At 41.1% G+C, this 16,165-nt stretch overlaps 1 protein-coding gene across 2 annotated transcripts; it reads right to left on the bottom strand.

Moving 5' to 3' along the window:
- Window positions 1–1,453: 1,453 nt before the first annotated feature.
- On the bottom strand, window positions 1,454–15,751 carry LOC131246749 (histidine kinase 3-like). Of its 2 annotated transcripts, none has more exons than XM_058247134.1 (12): window positions 14,910–15,751; window positions 14,374–14,820; window positions 13,478–13,714; window positions 11,881–12,050; window positions 11,162–11,374; window positions 10,325–10,511; window positions 7,530–7,581; window positions 6,934–7,163; window positions 6,709–6,864; window positions 4,748–5,907; window positions 3,406–3,777; window positions 1,454–1,821 (listed from the first exon to the last, which is right to left on the bottom strand). In XM_058247134.1, exons 1-11 carry the CDS (start codon window positions 14,910–14,912, stop codon window positions 3,513–3,515), a joined length of 3,120 nt encoding a protein of 1,039 aa, XP_058103117.1. In that variant the 5' UTR covers window positions 14,913–15,751; the 3' UTR covers window positions 1,454–1,821; window positions 3,406–3,512. The 2 variants fall into 2 exon arrangements, with proteins under 2 accessions (XP_058103117.1, XP_058103118.1); XM_058247135.1 differs by having other exon boundaries at window positions 6,709–6,807.
- Between the last annotated feature and the right edge of the window lie 414 nt (window positions 15,752–16,165).

Here is a 16,165-nt window from a genome sequence, read left to right as displayed (position 1 = left end):
GAAATGTACTTGAAGAGACCCACTCAAAACTACCTAGAAGGCCATCTTCAAGGCTAGAAGTCTTACGTTTTTGGGTCTGGTCTGCCAAGAGTGGTCCAGATCTCAAATAAATATCTGGATTGGGGAGTTGGGTCCCTGACCTTCCTCCTCTTCCTAGCTGACCACTTTCATTTGACCGCGTTTGGGTTAGAAGATAATTGTCTAATCCCACTGTCATTTGACTGCGATTGGGTTAGAAGATAATTGTCTAATCCTTGATTTTTCAACCGAAAGATGGAAATCTATCACTTAGACAGCGATTGGGTTAGAAAATAATTGTCTAATTCTTGATTTTTCAACCAGAGATGGTATTCTATCACTCGACGGTGATTGGGTTAGATAATTGTCTAATCCTTGACTTCTTGATTGAAAGATGGGAATCCATCGCTCAACTGAGATTGGTTTAGAAGATAATTGTCTAATCCTTGATTTCTCGATTGAAAGATGGGACCAAGGATCAAAAATCAGTTTTGGCATACCATATCATTCACCATGTCATATCCCCCCATATCAAGCTATTCTGGTCTTTTTTGGGCCAGTACAACTATATCATTCGTGGACCTTCCAGTCTGTTTTGGGCCAATACAACTGTATCATTCATGGACCATCCTGGCACGCATTGAGCGATGCATAACAGTTCAGGACTACTACAAAATTTTAATAGACCCTGTGGCCAGAGAGGTTTAGGAATGGTATTCCTTCAATAGCATGGATTGCCGACTCATCCCAGTTGGATACTTGGACTAGGTCGAAGCCAATCTGGTTCAGCACAACAAATCGAAATTGGAAAAAATGAGTTGACTCGGCACAACTCGGCCTTGCCTGGAATTAAAATAGCACATTTCCAAATGCTTGAATTTTCTTAATGGGCTTTCCTAATTACTACATTTGTACCCGTTAATCAGTGTTTTGTTGGAAATCGGTGACCATAACAGTTGAAAATCAGCCATTGCGGTGCAAATCTCAAACCGACAAATGTGCCAAGTTTGCTTCCACATGAAACAATGACATTCTGCGATGCTTGGTCAGGATCTTGGTTTATACAAGCAGGGCCTATGATTGGATGACCTCACTATCAATGGACCTTGTGCTTGGAATCTCGTTGACCGGACAATCACAGCCTTCCATTGGTATCCGAAAATGGCTGCAAAGAAGCAAAATATAGCAATGGTTCACACCCAACTGAAAGGAAAGGCCAAAGATTGAATCCTAGGATCTTCCACTCCATGAGATTTCCAGCAGCATAGATGAACAGTCATGATCACTGAAATATGGCCCCACTTGTACGAACTGAAAACCTGAGCTATGATCATATAATTTCCTCTACAAACCATACATTACAAAATTTTGAATGTTTTTCAGGTTCAGTTTGTACACAAATCAACTGCTATTAACAAGCCACATTCAAAAGACTCAATGGGTGGCCCACGCCTTCCCAATATCATTACATCAATGGTCATTATTTGACATGATATTTACATTCATGTGTTCATCCTCCGTTACAACTGAACTAGAGAAATTTGACAATGCCGATCTCTATACAATCCCATTTTCGGGAAGAAAAAAAGGGTCTTGCTTGTATGTTACAGGGCCGAAGATGTTCGCAGGACTGTCTTTGAGACAATTCCATGGCTTCTGCCATCCCTTCAGAGCAAGTTTATACAATGTTGCAACAGTTAAGGTCTTTAGCAGACAGAAAGCAGGCCGCTCAACCATAAACAAAGGAAATGAGGTGGGACCTGTCACCAGTGTAGCATGGCCCACACTCCAACATGATGCTGCCTGTAACAATAAAGAATGTGAAACAACAAATGATCAATTTCTGTTAGTTTATTTAACTTCATCAGGTCATAATTAATGTTGGTTGTGTGGGTATTTATCAGGGCCGTCAACAGGTTGGGTTCAGGTCAGTGTCCCTCAGCTAACCAGGTCTGGATCCTTTTGGGGCAGTTCCGGTCTTGAAAACTTCTTGTTAAGACTGTGTGGCCCATCAGATCTTTATTGACACATGTACATATTTATTCATTGGATTGTATTAAGATTTTGCGATGTTTGAGTTTATATGTATGGACGTGATCATTCTATGGGTAATGTATGCACATAAATATTCAGATTGGGCTTCACGATAAAGTGTGGCCAATATTCATTAATTAAAGGCTTGGTCCACTTCTCGCAGGTGTAAACCATTGTGTGGGAATGAACAATGGAGTGATGCATGTACTAATGAGCATGGTATACAAAAACGGTTATGTTACAGGCCGTAACCATTACGCAATTGAAACGGCTCTCTTACATGGTCAAATGGATTAGATGCATACACATGTGCCACTTTGAACATGTATGGTGTGTAAACAGACTCTTAGATGCATGTCTTAAGAAACTTCATTGCATTGCTAGAATTTTATATATATATATATATATGGAGAGAGAGAGAGAGAGAGAGAGAGAGAGAGAGAGAGAGAGAGAGAGCTTTGCTAATTAGGAGTGAGTTGGTACAACCGTACAAGCTAAAGGCTCTAAAAGGGCATGGGGAAGGCCCGGAATGATGTAGATGGAGGTAGTAAGAAAAGGCTTGATGACCTATGGTTTGACGGTATGGCCCTTGATAGAGTGGGATGATGGGACAGGATTCATGTAGCCAACCCCAATTAATTGGGATAAGGCTTAGATGATGATGATGATGACACAGGCGCAGAAAAAAAAAATACTATTCAAACTAACTAGACTCGCCTGACTAAACTTCAACTAGGTCCAGGTTGGTGGACCTGATCTGAACCTGGCTAGACCAATTTTAACTGGGTCAAAATATCCAAGACCTAGACCGGACCCAATATCTTAACAGGTAAATTGGTCCATCGGGTACCTGCCGGTCTGGGAACCCATTGACAGCCATAGTATTTATACATGATTGCGGATGAGGAATGATACAATGCACGGCTGAATGTTTCTACAGTTTCTCTCAGCCTTCCATTTTGTACAGGTGAGGCCCATGGTTCAGTAATCCGAATCATATCAAGTTGAATCAGCCAAGTCAGCTAGTTGACTCAATGAGCTTGGCCGAGTCAGAATAAAGTCCATCTTAGGAGTGAATTTCTCAGTGATTCACCTTGAAATCCCTTGAGTCGAGGTTACTCAGCTGAGTTTTGAGTTGAGTTGGCAAGTTTTAGAAACATAATGTGTGCATGCACTGATGTCTCTGGACATATGTCATGTGTGCATGTCCGTGTTGGCATATAGAAACACGTGCATTTGTAGCACATGCATGTGTGGCTGCTCATGCCTATGTTACATGACATATGCACATGCATACATCAGAATCCATATGCATGAGTTGATTTGTTCTTCAAAGCTAAACAAAAAGCTTACTCTCGCAAATCAAAGCTTGATTAAACATCCCAATGCTGCACTCGAGAGTAACGGCCCGCGAGGAACATCCCAATCATCCAGCATCCTCAGACCCACCTTAACGTGCTCTATTGAGACTTTGAGGCTGTTGATTTAAAAAAGCGTGTGACTTCCCTATAGAGTTGTTCTCCTTCGAACGGCTTTGATACATAGCCGTCCATTCCGCATTTCGTGCACTCCTCATGTGTAGCCTGAATTACATCCGCGGTCATGGCCAATATCGGTGTGTGCCAGTGCGCAACATTTCTGTAAGCCTCCAATGATACTTCTCCATGTCGAATCCGGCTGTTGACATCATGTTCCATATCTCGAATCCTTCTAGTAGCTTCAAAGCTGCAAGATGGAAAGTTTCAGAATTTTCAAACTTCAAATTCCAACATAACCAAGAGGAATTATCAGATTGTACACGTCAGAATGTGTTTAGCATTTCAATGTGTCAACCCGTACAACTGGCAGCCATGATTTGGTAATCCAGACAGTTGGCACGCTCTGGATTGCAGAACACCCCAAAACCCCCCCTCATTAGAAGACCTTCAAATAGCCAACTGAGAAAATAAAATAAAAGCAACATTTGGGAAAGAGGTGAAAGATAGGATGGCCAGGATCTTCTGATCTGGAAGATTTTTGGGCTTTCCCCAGTGGGTGGCACCTATAAGATCAACAGCCTGGATTGCCAAACCATAGGCCACACGTGTACCGAATGGGTGTATCAAAACCCTATGATAACCTTGTATAACAAATACCAACTGATGAAGAGGAGTGCCAGCTGATCATAGTTTAAAAACTCGGAAACTCGACTTGACTCGATATCCAGTCAGGTCGGGTCAACTCAAAGACTCGATTCGACACAACTCAATATTTAATAATTAAATTATACATAACATTTAACTAATAATAGTTAGAATAGCATGAGTAAAAAAATAGGCAAATTCAGTCACCAATGAGTTGATCGCGCAGGCGAGTCGGGCTCACCAACGAGTTTCATAGTGACTCAGCTCAATTTCTGGCTGACTCGACTTGACCTAGCCAAGTTTCGGGTCGTCACCGAGTTTTAGAACTATGCAACTGATATCAAGAGATTACACTTACTCCAACAGTCACCTCTCACATGTGGCAGCATGGCACAAGTGTGTGAGGTCCAAGAAGCTCAATCAGATGATCGAATCCCAACTTCTAGAAAAGGGGATCTTGCACACGTGTTCCATGTTGCCACAGGGGAAGGCGAGTGCAAAACAAAGTGAATTCCACTTGAGTTCACCCAGCATTCCTCAGCTTTGTGCACAATGCATCATACGTATCATACCCATCCATTTCCGGCATTTGAATATCCATGAAGCAGGCATCAAAGTCGTGAGGCGGCTTGAGCATTGTGATCGCCTTTTTCCCGCTATCAGCAGAAGCTACTTGAGCTCCATACTTCTTCAATGCACCAGCAGCTACTCTCAGATTAACTACATTGTCATCTACAACTAGAATCTGCTTCCCGTGCAGAAGATTGTGCAAGGACAACAACGGGACGGTTCCATTGCGGCCATTTCCTTTGTTACCAACACCCATGGCCCGCTGCAGTGACGCAGCTAGCATGCTTGCTCTGAGAGGTTTCATGATCACCGTCGGAAAATATACATGAGACGTGGCAGCATTGATTTTGGTAGAGCTGATGGAATTGGCCAGAAGGAAGAGTTTCGGGCTGTCCGATCCGCCATCCTTCCTCAGCTTGTTAGAGAAACAAGACGCAAGATCAGTATCCTTAGACCATGCTTCGTTGTCGACAAGGACCACATTGATAATGCCCAACCCACCAGCTATGCTAGAGAAAGCTTGATTTAAATCATTGGCCATCTCAACACTCATTCCAAGCCGCTGGAGATAGTATTTTGTCACCTTCGCACGAACAGGTCTTGGGTCGACCACCAATGCTGTCATCCCTTGAAATTCGGATAACGGGGACTCGGACAGGCCATTTATCTGCTGGGGTTGCCGGCTTTTGTACTCCATCGAATTGGTGCGGTCATTGGTGAAGACGGCCGTGAAGGTGAATGTAGACCCGATCTGAGGTTCACTAACGAATCCGATCTCCCCATTCATGAGGCCCACCAGGCATTTGCTGATGCTTAGCCCGATGCCCGTCCCACCGTGGGTACGGGAAATGGAGGGGCCCACTTGCATAAATGGGGTGAAGATAAGAGATTGGGATTCTCGTGGAATCCCCACACCTGTATCCTCAACGGAAACAATTACATCAATGAACTCAGAGGAAGTCGATGAGAAGGTCTGCGGGAACATAGGACTCTCTTGATTGAATGCCTTGAAGCTTTCCCAGCTGCGCCGTTTATCTGCGACGGGGAAGCCGCTCAAGGTATTCAAGGTATTCGCTGATGACGCTTCAGTCTCGACTTCTATTGAACCCATCACCTCCTCCACAAGATGGACAGTCACGAAGATATGCCCTTTCTCCGTGAACTACAGGAAAAAACAAACAAAAAAAAAAAGAGACAAAAGAATTATGAGAATACTTCAAATCCACATTCAACCCCATCATCGCTTCCTTTCTTATGCACAAGACACTGATTAAAGAGGGACATTCAAATGTTTGATTGAGCAGTTGCTCAGCTCAGTACATTATACATGTGGGGCCCACCTACTGGACATCCAAATCATTGACATAATGGTGGATGGGAGATGCCCGAAATCCCTACTGGTTGACACTGAGTTCCTAACATCAGTTGGGAACCAGTTAAAATGTTGGCCAGTTGATTCTAGTTACTCATTTTCATCTGATGGCTAGGATCATCTCATGATAGAGATAATAAAGCATGGTCCATTCCATAAGCAGCAGGTGAGCCCCACCTTTGCCATTGCTGGATTGAACAAGAGCTCCTTTTCTTCCCATCAACCATCATATAACATCAATATTTTAAAACCTGGACAACCACCCAATTTCATGGGTGGTGTGGTCCAAACTGGCCCAACCAGGTCAGGCTGTGATGTCATTATTAAATTATTTAAAAATGTTAGCAATAAAAATAGGCCAACGGTTCCAGTCAATACCATCCAGGTTGAATGGTCCGAGAGTTGGACCGGAAAATCCATGTGACTCAGGCAGTTCCAATCCAAAAACAGGTATACTACCGCTACCCAACCCAAAAGGCCACAGGTTCCAGTCCAAACCGGTCCAATTGTCTGGTCTTGTTTGGGTTTTAAAATATTGTATAGATACCCCGTGAATATTTATCAGTTGATAACAGACAAATGCTCACTTACTTTGATAGAATTCCCCATGAGATTCGTGATGATTTGCCGAAACCTTCCGGGATCTCCGATTACGAATTCAGGAACCCGATCTGAGATGTACACAGCCAACTGCTCTTCCCAACAGATTCCGTTATCAGAATTTCCGGCAGTTGCAAGAGAAACAAACTAAGAATTAGAGGATCAAACCTCATAAAGAGTGCAAGACGACAACGGAAAGGTGGAGTTATCAGCTACCTCTATTCCTTTGTCTTGAGACTTTCCCGAGAACAGCGACAGAACATCATCCAAGATTGCCCGTGGCTTGAACCGGACAGCCTCGAGCACAAGCTTACCCGATTCGATCTTCGCCTGATCCAACACCTCATTTATGAGGGAGACTAGAGCTTTGCCACTATCCTGGGCAGTTCTCACATAATCTTGTTGAGTTATATCCAAATCAGTATCCATGAGCATCTGCAACATGCCTGAAAGTTGAACAAATTTCACTTTTTCTGTCAACAATAACTCCAATGTATTATTTCCAGATATCAACTTGGCAATAACCACTCGATCTAAAGACTTAGAAAGTATCAAATATAATATAGACATACTAACTGCACATGGGTTCCTGTGGGGACGCATTGTGGGATGTGCAAAAGATTCTGGTTGAGCAGTTTGGATTTTTCAATTGTCCTCATTCTTGGGGCATGATCCATATGTGAAATCCGCCAAATGAGTGCTCTGGATTTGCATATGTCACCCACACGTCCCCATGGAAGCTCATGTTCAAAATGCGTGCAATTAGCATTCTTCACAATAGTAATATTTCAAATAAGTCTTCCAGTGCTCACCTAGAACACCATTCATCGGAGTCCGAATCTCATGAGAAACAGTAGCCAAGAACTGCAGTAGATGAAATAAAGTTCAATTAGAATACAATTACAGACCAGAATAGCAACAAACTTTAGGTGAAGATCAACAAGTCTTCAAACCATTGAAAGCTGTCTTACTTAGTTACAGCACATGAGCGAACCTGACAAGTATTCGCACACCCAAGTGATCATAAGGTGGCCCCCACCATGAAATAGCCGGCACACAAAATAGGTACACCCACATACCAGGCAGGCGACACGTGCAAATTGACCATGGACCATATTCTAGAGTTCTTTTAGACCATCCATTATTTTCATACAGGGGTGACCCACCAAATGAATGGACCAACAATAACATTGCTGATGGCCACTTTATGCACCACTCTGATTTCCCGCCAACTTGCCATGTTGGCAAGTGTAAAGCACGCATGTGGGACAGCACACAAGCCTCCTGTGGCAAATGTATTTGAATTTGATGTAGGACAGTCAAGGACAATCACATGGATGGCTAGTATAAAAAGAAATTGGGTGAGAAAGTTCAATCAAGGGTTTAGTGTACATTATTGCTTCTGGCAGCCATTACTTCAAGACCTGTTATCCGTTTCACGTGCGCAATATGTTGTTGAAAACCTATCAATGAGCTCTACATGCTAGCCAGTGCTAAAGGTCATTGGCCCTTGAACAGTTTTCCAAATATAGGTAGTTTTAGAGGTTAATTTTGAGTTTTTTGTCAAATTTTAGTATTTTTAGTAAATTATGGGTTTTGCTATTTGTAGGATATTTTAGGGTTTTGAGTGTCCGGAAATAGCTTAAAGTCATTATTTGAGTAATGAGAACGAGTTTGAGTCAGTTTAGCAGTCGTTTACTATTTTAGAAAAGTTAATATGAGAGAGCTTTATAAATAGACTTTTCATTAATAATATCGATTTTATCTCTCATTTTTTGAGATTTATTTCTCCTTGTGGATTCAAAGGTTATTCTTGAGAAGAAGATGGTGATATCTTTTCCTTATCCATGCACCTGCTACATTATTTGGTATCAAGGCTCCGCTTTGTTAAGTGGTTGTTGAGGTTTTTCACATAAGACTAGAGTTTATGGCAAGAAGTGATTGCCAAAAAATATGGTATGATGGATGGGGAGTGGTGGACAAAAAACTATCATTGTATAGAGCGTCACTGTTATGGAAAGCGGTGGGAAGGATGGTACCAAAGTTTAAGGGAGGGATCGACTTCTCTCTTGGAGAAGGCAAGAAAATTCAATTATGGGAGGAAGCTTGGGTTGGAGAAAGGGTGCTTAAGGAAGAGTTTCCAAGACTGGGACTGCTATCTCTAGATGCGAATATTCCTCTCTCGTTGTTACTCTATTTCTTGTGATACTATGGTAGAGACCCCTCCTTGCCAAAGGAATTTGTTGGATCTTGCTAGGCCTAGTGCCATCATCCTTTTGTGGGAAATAGTGATTCAATGGCATGGAACAAGGAAAAATCGGGTCACTTCTCAATTCAGTTGCTCTAAGATTGATTCAGGAGCCACTCTCGGAGTACAAAGGCCACACCTTCTTTGATGAGTGCGGAATTCGTGGCCTTTCATCGAGAATTCATTTGTTCAATGCAGGAGCTGTGAGCGAGGATTTCCTGAGTGATTGAGGACAGAGATTGCAAATACAATCGTGGTAATGAATGGCCCATGACTGTAAAAGGGGCTCACAGTCAGTCAAGTTGAGGTCCGAAAGGTACAACACTAATGCCTAATCATAGGCTGCAATCCTATGGAGGTGAGGCAAACTCGAGGACAATTTCAATTTTTCAAGTGGAGGGGTCTAATGTAGGACGAATTCAAGGATAATCACATGGACGGATAGGATCGAAAGAAATTAGGCTAGAAAGTTCGATCAAGGATATAGCGTGCATTATAGCTTCCAACGACAATAACTTTGCGACCGGTTGTCCGCTTTACGCATATAATATGTCGTTGAAAAGCTATTGAGGAGCTCTACATGTTGACCAATGTTGAAGGCCATTGGCCACTGAATAATTTTTCAAAAATAGGACGTTTAAGGAGTTAATTTGGAGTTTTCGGTCAAAAATTACTATTTTTAGTTATTCTAAAGTTTGGAGTCTTGAAATAGCTTAAAGTCCTTATTTGAGTCATGGAAAAGAGTTTGAATCAATTTAGAAGTCATTTACTACTTTTAATAAATTTACCATTTTAGGGAAGTTCATTATTTTGGTGAAGTCACAAAATTCAGATTTAGGACTTATCATGGTATGCCATAAAGGCTGTTACATAAAAGTAATCATGGCAACTGTTACACATTACGGGATCGTAAAAGCTATAACAGCCATTAGTAAAAAAAAATGACCCGTAAAGGCCATTACAGCCCCCGTAACGGCCCATTATGCCCCTCGTAAAGGCTGTAACAGCCCTGTAATGGACCGTTACAGGGCCAATACAGGTTTTTCAGACTTTTTTTCAATAGAGAGAGAGAGAGAGAGAGATCGCCCCCATAATGACCGTTACACCCCATATCATAAAGGTAAAGGTGGTCACCGTTACGGCCACCGTTACCGTTACCGTTACGAAATGCCTTGGTAATTATATAAGTCATGTGAGAGGCCTTCATAAGCAAAACTTTTCATCAATAATATCAAATTTCTCTCGTTTTCCAAGATTTCTCTCCTTGTGGATTCAAGGGTTATTCTTAAGAAGACGATAATCTCCTCTTTATCTACGCACCCTTCATGTTAGGATTCATGAAAAATAAACATCAACTACCTGAGATTTAGCAACATCCGCTGCCTCTGCCCGCTTCTTGAGCTCCATCATCTCAAGGAAATCCTCCTCCACTTTTTCGATGCGACTCATTGTTGCATGGAATATATACCCAATGAGCGAAGCAATTACAAGAATTCCGAATGAAGACACTATTTCCAGCCATGGCAACGGTGGCTTGTGTTTGAATCTGTTGAAAATACAATCAAGATTCAAGCAATAGTGTCATCTATTTGTTGCCAAATGATCAAAATCTACAAATAGAATTGTCATAGAGAATAAAATTATTGTGCATGGAGGGGATTATATATTTCCCAACCCACGTTAAGTAATCCAGACCACTAGGCCCCACAATGGATAGACCATGCTTGGATAATCTTCTTGATGAGGCAATCCAAACATATACCATGAGGGAACTTCCATAAGGTCAAGCTTTGTGGACCCCACCGTGATGTATCTCGGACATCCACCCCGTCCATCAGATGGTGGGCTAGAGGCCCAAAAATCAAGCTTTGTGGCTCAAACATCTGTCCCATCCATTGTGCATGTCCCACCGGGATGAGGGGTCAAAAAAAATCCAAAAACTCAGGTGGGCCCACCAGGCGATTTAGATGTTTTAGGCATGATTTCATGCATTCTAGATGGTGTGGCCCACCTGAGTTTCAGATATGGCTGATTTTTTGGACATCCCATAACCTCGCAGTTTAGATGTCTGAGACGCATCACAATGAGTGCCACAAAGCTTGACTGAACTGTGAGCCCCATTTATACAAATTCAAAGTTCGAGGATGCTATGCACATCTTGTGGTGAAAGTCAAGTGAGTACTATTTATCACTTACCTGCAACGCATCTCGTGCTTCTTAAACGGGTCCCCAAAGCTAAGGGAGCTAACATGGCACGTGCTGTTATCTGCTGCACTCGAACCATACATGCTAATCGGATCTGAAGAGTTAGTGATGTCATACACATTCACGATGATGGTTTGTTTACTCGCAAGTTGGTGAAGTAACTTCTCCACCAGTGATTCTATATCAAAAACTCCACCCAAGTACCTGTTCGGCAGCAGTTTCATTCGGTTATCCAAAAGAAAACTAAGAAAGAAACAGATACAAGATCCATGAATACAATGGATATCAATCCCCCATAAAAACAAACGATCTCTAGGGAGTAAGTGGGAACAGGCTTTGCTAGACAAACAGCTACACCACTAATATCTCTAGGGACCAGATGGGAACTAGGTTGCAAGTGGGTCCCATTGGTAACCTACGTTGTTGGTCAGGTAAGGCCCATCTCATTCCCTAATACTGCCCCTATGAGATGATCCTTTCTAACCAATGAAAATGGATAATGGCAACCACATGGCCAATCGGGCGATTAGGATCATCAAGTGGGGAAGATATTTGGGGTGTCCCTAATCCACCAGCCCCACCAACCATCCCAACAGTTTGGATTGCCAAAACATGGCCTTGACATTTATGATACATTTGAGCATTGTATTTTCCTCTCAATCTAAAGAGACAAGGAACTCAGAATAGCAGTTACATATCAGCATGCTCACCCATCTGTTGCTTGAATACGCTCATCTGGTGTTGCATTTGCAGGCAGTTCTGACTTGTAGACAGCAAAAGTCAGAATAACACCAAGACGGTTGGACTTCAGTAGCCTGAAAGGAGCAGTGAGAACCCCCGTCCCAGATGCTCTGGCTCGCAGGACATTATCACAATCTTCCTGTATATGGACAGACTTGTAAAATGGATGATTGAAAAGTACCAGCACAGAATCATTCAACGCAATGGGATACCACAACAGCCCAAGATAGCAAAGCCTATCATCATCTGAGAAATAGAACTGATTAACTACGGGGAATGTTTAGCAAGAGTTGGGCCCATGGTACAGTGATCGGTAGCATAGGACTAATCGGACCCATGATGGATGGGCCATGCCTGACAGGACAATCTTAACTCTTCCACTGGTGGCCTGTATAGACAGAAAACAAATTGCAGCAATGGCCCACATGTAACTGTAAAAAAAGCCAAATATTGGATGGCTAGGACATTCATAGATTACCAGCATGGGACCTGTCAGATCAAAAGTCTGGCCACCAAAGCATGGGACCTGTCAGATCAAAAGTCTGGACCACTAAAGCATGGGCCCCACTAGTGCAAAATGAAAACCCAAGATTACTACATCTATCCTCAATTCGAGGTATTGGATAGGGTACCTGTTAAAAGTCAGATTTGCCAACATGTCGATAAAAATGTTTGAATGATAAAATATTAGATTTTTACAGCATATTGTAATTATTTGTGTTAAAAATCCCAAAAAATAAATGAAATAAACACTAAACCTCAAAATTAATTAATTATGATAATATTAACTAAACATAAAAACTAGTTTTCAGAGTGTGACTTGTGCAGACACTGAAACTGATAAGACTCACCCAACCTGTTCCAACTCAGTCTGGTTTCGGGATGCGACTCACTGAATAACTCGTTTCGTTCACCGCAAACACTGATTCAACTCAGACGAGTCGACCTGGTTTTTGAACCATGGACCCCATCTAGGACACAGACGTGTCAGCAAGGCACAATCTAAAACAAGTGGCGTTTCTTTGTTACATAGGTAATAGGCTATAAGAATCTGATGAAAAGGTGATTCAAACGTTCCAGTTTCCAACACTCGACACATCCAAGTAAATTAAGAAAGGAAAAAAAAAAAAAAGAGTCTAAACCTCCTTGTGGATAAGACGGGTATGGGCATGTTTGGCTGCTCAATTGAATTCCGATAACTCAATTCACTCAAGATGAAGTGACCAAAATAGCAGCAATGATGATAACTGAATCATGTTTCAAGTCATATAGTGACTTGAGTTGAGCATTTTCTCTCTATTGAATTGAGTTATTGAAATTCATTTCAATTGAGCATCCAAACACTATCGTAACGTCTGTTACTAACAGTTGGCCAATTCACAAAAATGTCAAGTGATGCAGATCCATGATATAGTGATTTGAGTCAAGCATTTCCTCTTTATTGAATTGCGTTATTGGAACTCATGTCAATTGAGCATCCAAACACTACCTTAAAGTCTACAATGGACAATTGGAAATTTCACAAAAAAGTGTCAGAGCGATGTAGATTCAAGATAAGACTTTCACCTTTCCAGACAACATATCAAGAGACACGACATGTGAAATGGTATCCTGTGCAAAGATAACCGGAGCATATTCCTCATGAATGGGAGACGGCTCGTGGGTGTCCATCCTTTTGATGGTCCATCCCTGTTGCTTCTCAAATTGCGCTCTTTGGGCATGAAGCACCTTCACTGCATAAGCTACTCCACTCGTCAGCGGCCTCTCGAAAGCGGTTCTTTCCGTATATCTTGCAAAAGTCATCTGTACATTTTGACGTGTGGATTAAAACACAAGCTCAACAGAAATAAACCTCCTAGCCTATAATTCTAAGGAAAAAGTTCCACCATTTCGTAAATGTCATGAGAAGCTCATAACCGTTTGGTCCATCACCCATTTTTTGGATGGTCCATAGAAGTTCAGAATAGTGGTCAAAAAAAAAAAAAAAAAAACACCAAATTGCTCTAGTTTTTTGTATGTTGCCCAATCCATGAGGTGGCCTATTAATTGAACAGTCTAGATTGATCAACATATTTTTCCGGACTTCAGAATTATACGGGTGGCCATCCATGAGGTAGTCTATTAATCAATCATGCGATTTTGGACGGTCCACATAAGTTCAGAGAATCAGAGCAACTGTTTGGAAAAAGAAATTTATGAATAGAATGGTTAAGTTAGAAATATCAGATAGTTGCAATTTATGAGCATTGGCCCATCCATAAAGTGACCTATTAATTAAAATGTCAAGATGGATCAGTGTATTTGACCAGATCTAGAAAATTCTAAAATCTCAGTAATTGAAGAAAACTAAATTAACACAGCCCAACATCAAAATAAGAACTTCAAAGGATCCTAAATTGCCTAGGAGTACAATCCTATTATGCATTTCATCTAAAAAGCAGAGGAGAGAAAAATCAAAGCACCTGGTCGATGGCAGATGGGTTCTTCCCATGATGGAATGTTGAGACCAGAATCGCCAGCGCCTGGAGATGATTCATACTCACATTGAACTGGTCCTGCAGCATCCTGGCCCGCTCATCGCACATGCTTGCGAGAGTCTCCTTCCGCTTCTCGGTCGTGTGGGAATTCATATACCAGAAAACTGACATCGACCCAAAGATCGAAACCAGTACCCATGCAACCAAAACCTTCCGCCACCACGTCTGCCGAACATTCCTCGGTCCTATATACTGGTAGCAATGGTATATCTTCCAACCGCTCCTTGACAATCTCTCCCACAATCTAAACCAAATCTTCTGCCTACTGCCGAAGAAACCAGCCTTTTGCTCCATGGATTCACCATCATCAAACCAATTCATGGGGATTTCAGAGAAGATCCAACAGCATATCATCAAAAGCACATATACCACCTTCAATTCAAATCCAAATACATGAAGTTAAGACGTCCACATCAACAATTACTTCAAAAAAATTAAAAAATTAAAAATTAAAAACTTACCATTAAAATTTCGAGGACTGACTGGATAAGCTCAACTCGTCAGAGCCCAAAAACATTCATTCTAAGAAAAATAATAAGAAAAAGAAAAACCATTAACTAAATACAAGAAATCTTCTCTTCTTTTTTTTCCCCCCTGAAAGACAAAATACAACAAATCTTGTTTGTTTCAGTCTATAAATTTCCCCCCCAAAAAAAAATCCAAAGAAAAGAAAACCAACTGAACAGAATCACTGGCCTAAGCCTCCAGAAGAAATTCCATCCCACCAGAAAACAAGAGCTTTAAAAAAATCAAGAATTTCAAAAATCTAGAACTTGGGTTTTATGCTACTAATATAATTACTTATTATTATATTCTACTATAGAATTTATGTAACAACATACAACATGAAATCAAAGCAAAGATTCTAAAACCCCATTTAAAAAAAAAAAAAAAAATCAAGAATTTCAAGAATATAGTAATTGGGTTTTGTACTATAATGCTACAGAATCTCTGTCATGCTTGAAATCTAAGAAAAATCTCCAAATCCAAGGACAGATTTTTAAAAAACAAAATAAAAAAGAAAACCCAACAAAGAATCTGTCAGAAATATAGTATTTGGGTTGGGATGTCTGGAAATCTGGGATTTTAAATCCTGAAATCAAACAAGAAGAAAATCAAGCTAGAGGATGTTGTTGGAGGTTCACTATGGAATGTGGGAGAGTGACAAGATCGAGGCAGAAGAGATGAGGAAGAAGGAGAAGAAGAAGAAGGAAAGGAGTCTGGATTCATGGGTTCTGTGAAAGCAGATTCTGTAGAGAGAGAGGGGGAAGGATGTCTGCTAGCGTAGACCATTATCTACCAAAACAAAGCAAAATATTCATTTTTTAATTAAAAAAGGGTATTTATTTAAAATATTAATTATTAAAAAGAAGGAGAGGGCTGCTTCGGTGGTACGCGAGAGTACACGTAATTCTACTCCGCGAGGTGTCTGTTGATAATTTAATGAGTTCGTTTTGTCTCTGTCGCCAGCCAGAACTACGTTTGTCGCCGTCATAGGGCCCCACTTGCTAAGTGGTTTGATGATCAGAACCGTCCTTTTTTAAAAAAATATGCTACATTGTATATTTTTTAAAAATAATATGGGAATATGTTTTAAATATTAGTATTTTATATATAATTTTAGTTCAATAAAAGAAAATTTTCGATGGCTTGAATTGGAGTTTAAAAATCAGAGGTTAGGATATTCATAAACTATTATGACAAGAAGATATCTTAT

The sequence above is a fragment of the Magnolia sinica genome, chromosome 5 (assembly GCF_029962835.1).
Source record: "Magnolia sinica isolate HGM2019 chromosome 5, MsV1, whole genome shotgun sequence".
Lineage (NCBI taxonomy): Eukaryota > Viridiplantae > Streptophyta > Magnoliopsida > Magnoliales > Magnoliaceae > Magnolia > Magnolia sinica.
This window is presented reverse-complemented; position numbering and strand designations above follow the sequence as displayed.

What these genes read in the sequence shown, in the direction of transcription:
- LOC131246749 (XM_058247134.1), bottom strand. An exon ending in ACCCATCTGCCATCGACCAG is followed by an intron (nt 13,715 to 14,373) that starts GTGCTTTGATTT and finishes CAAAATGTACAG; the next exon opens with ATGACTTTTGCAAGATATAC. An exon ending in AAGCACGAGATGCGTTGCAG is followed by an intron (nt 10,512 to 11,161) that starts GTAAGTGATAAA and finishes TATTTTCAACAG; the next exon opens with ATTCAAACACAAGCCACCGT.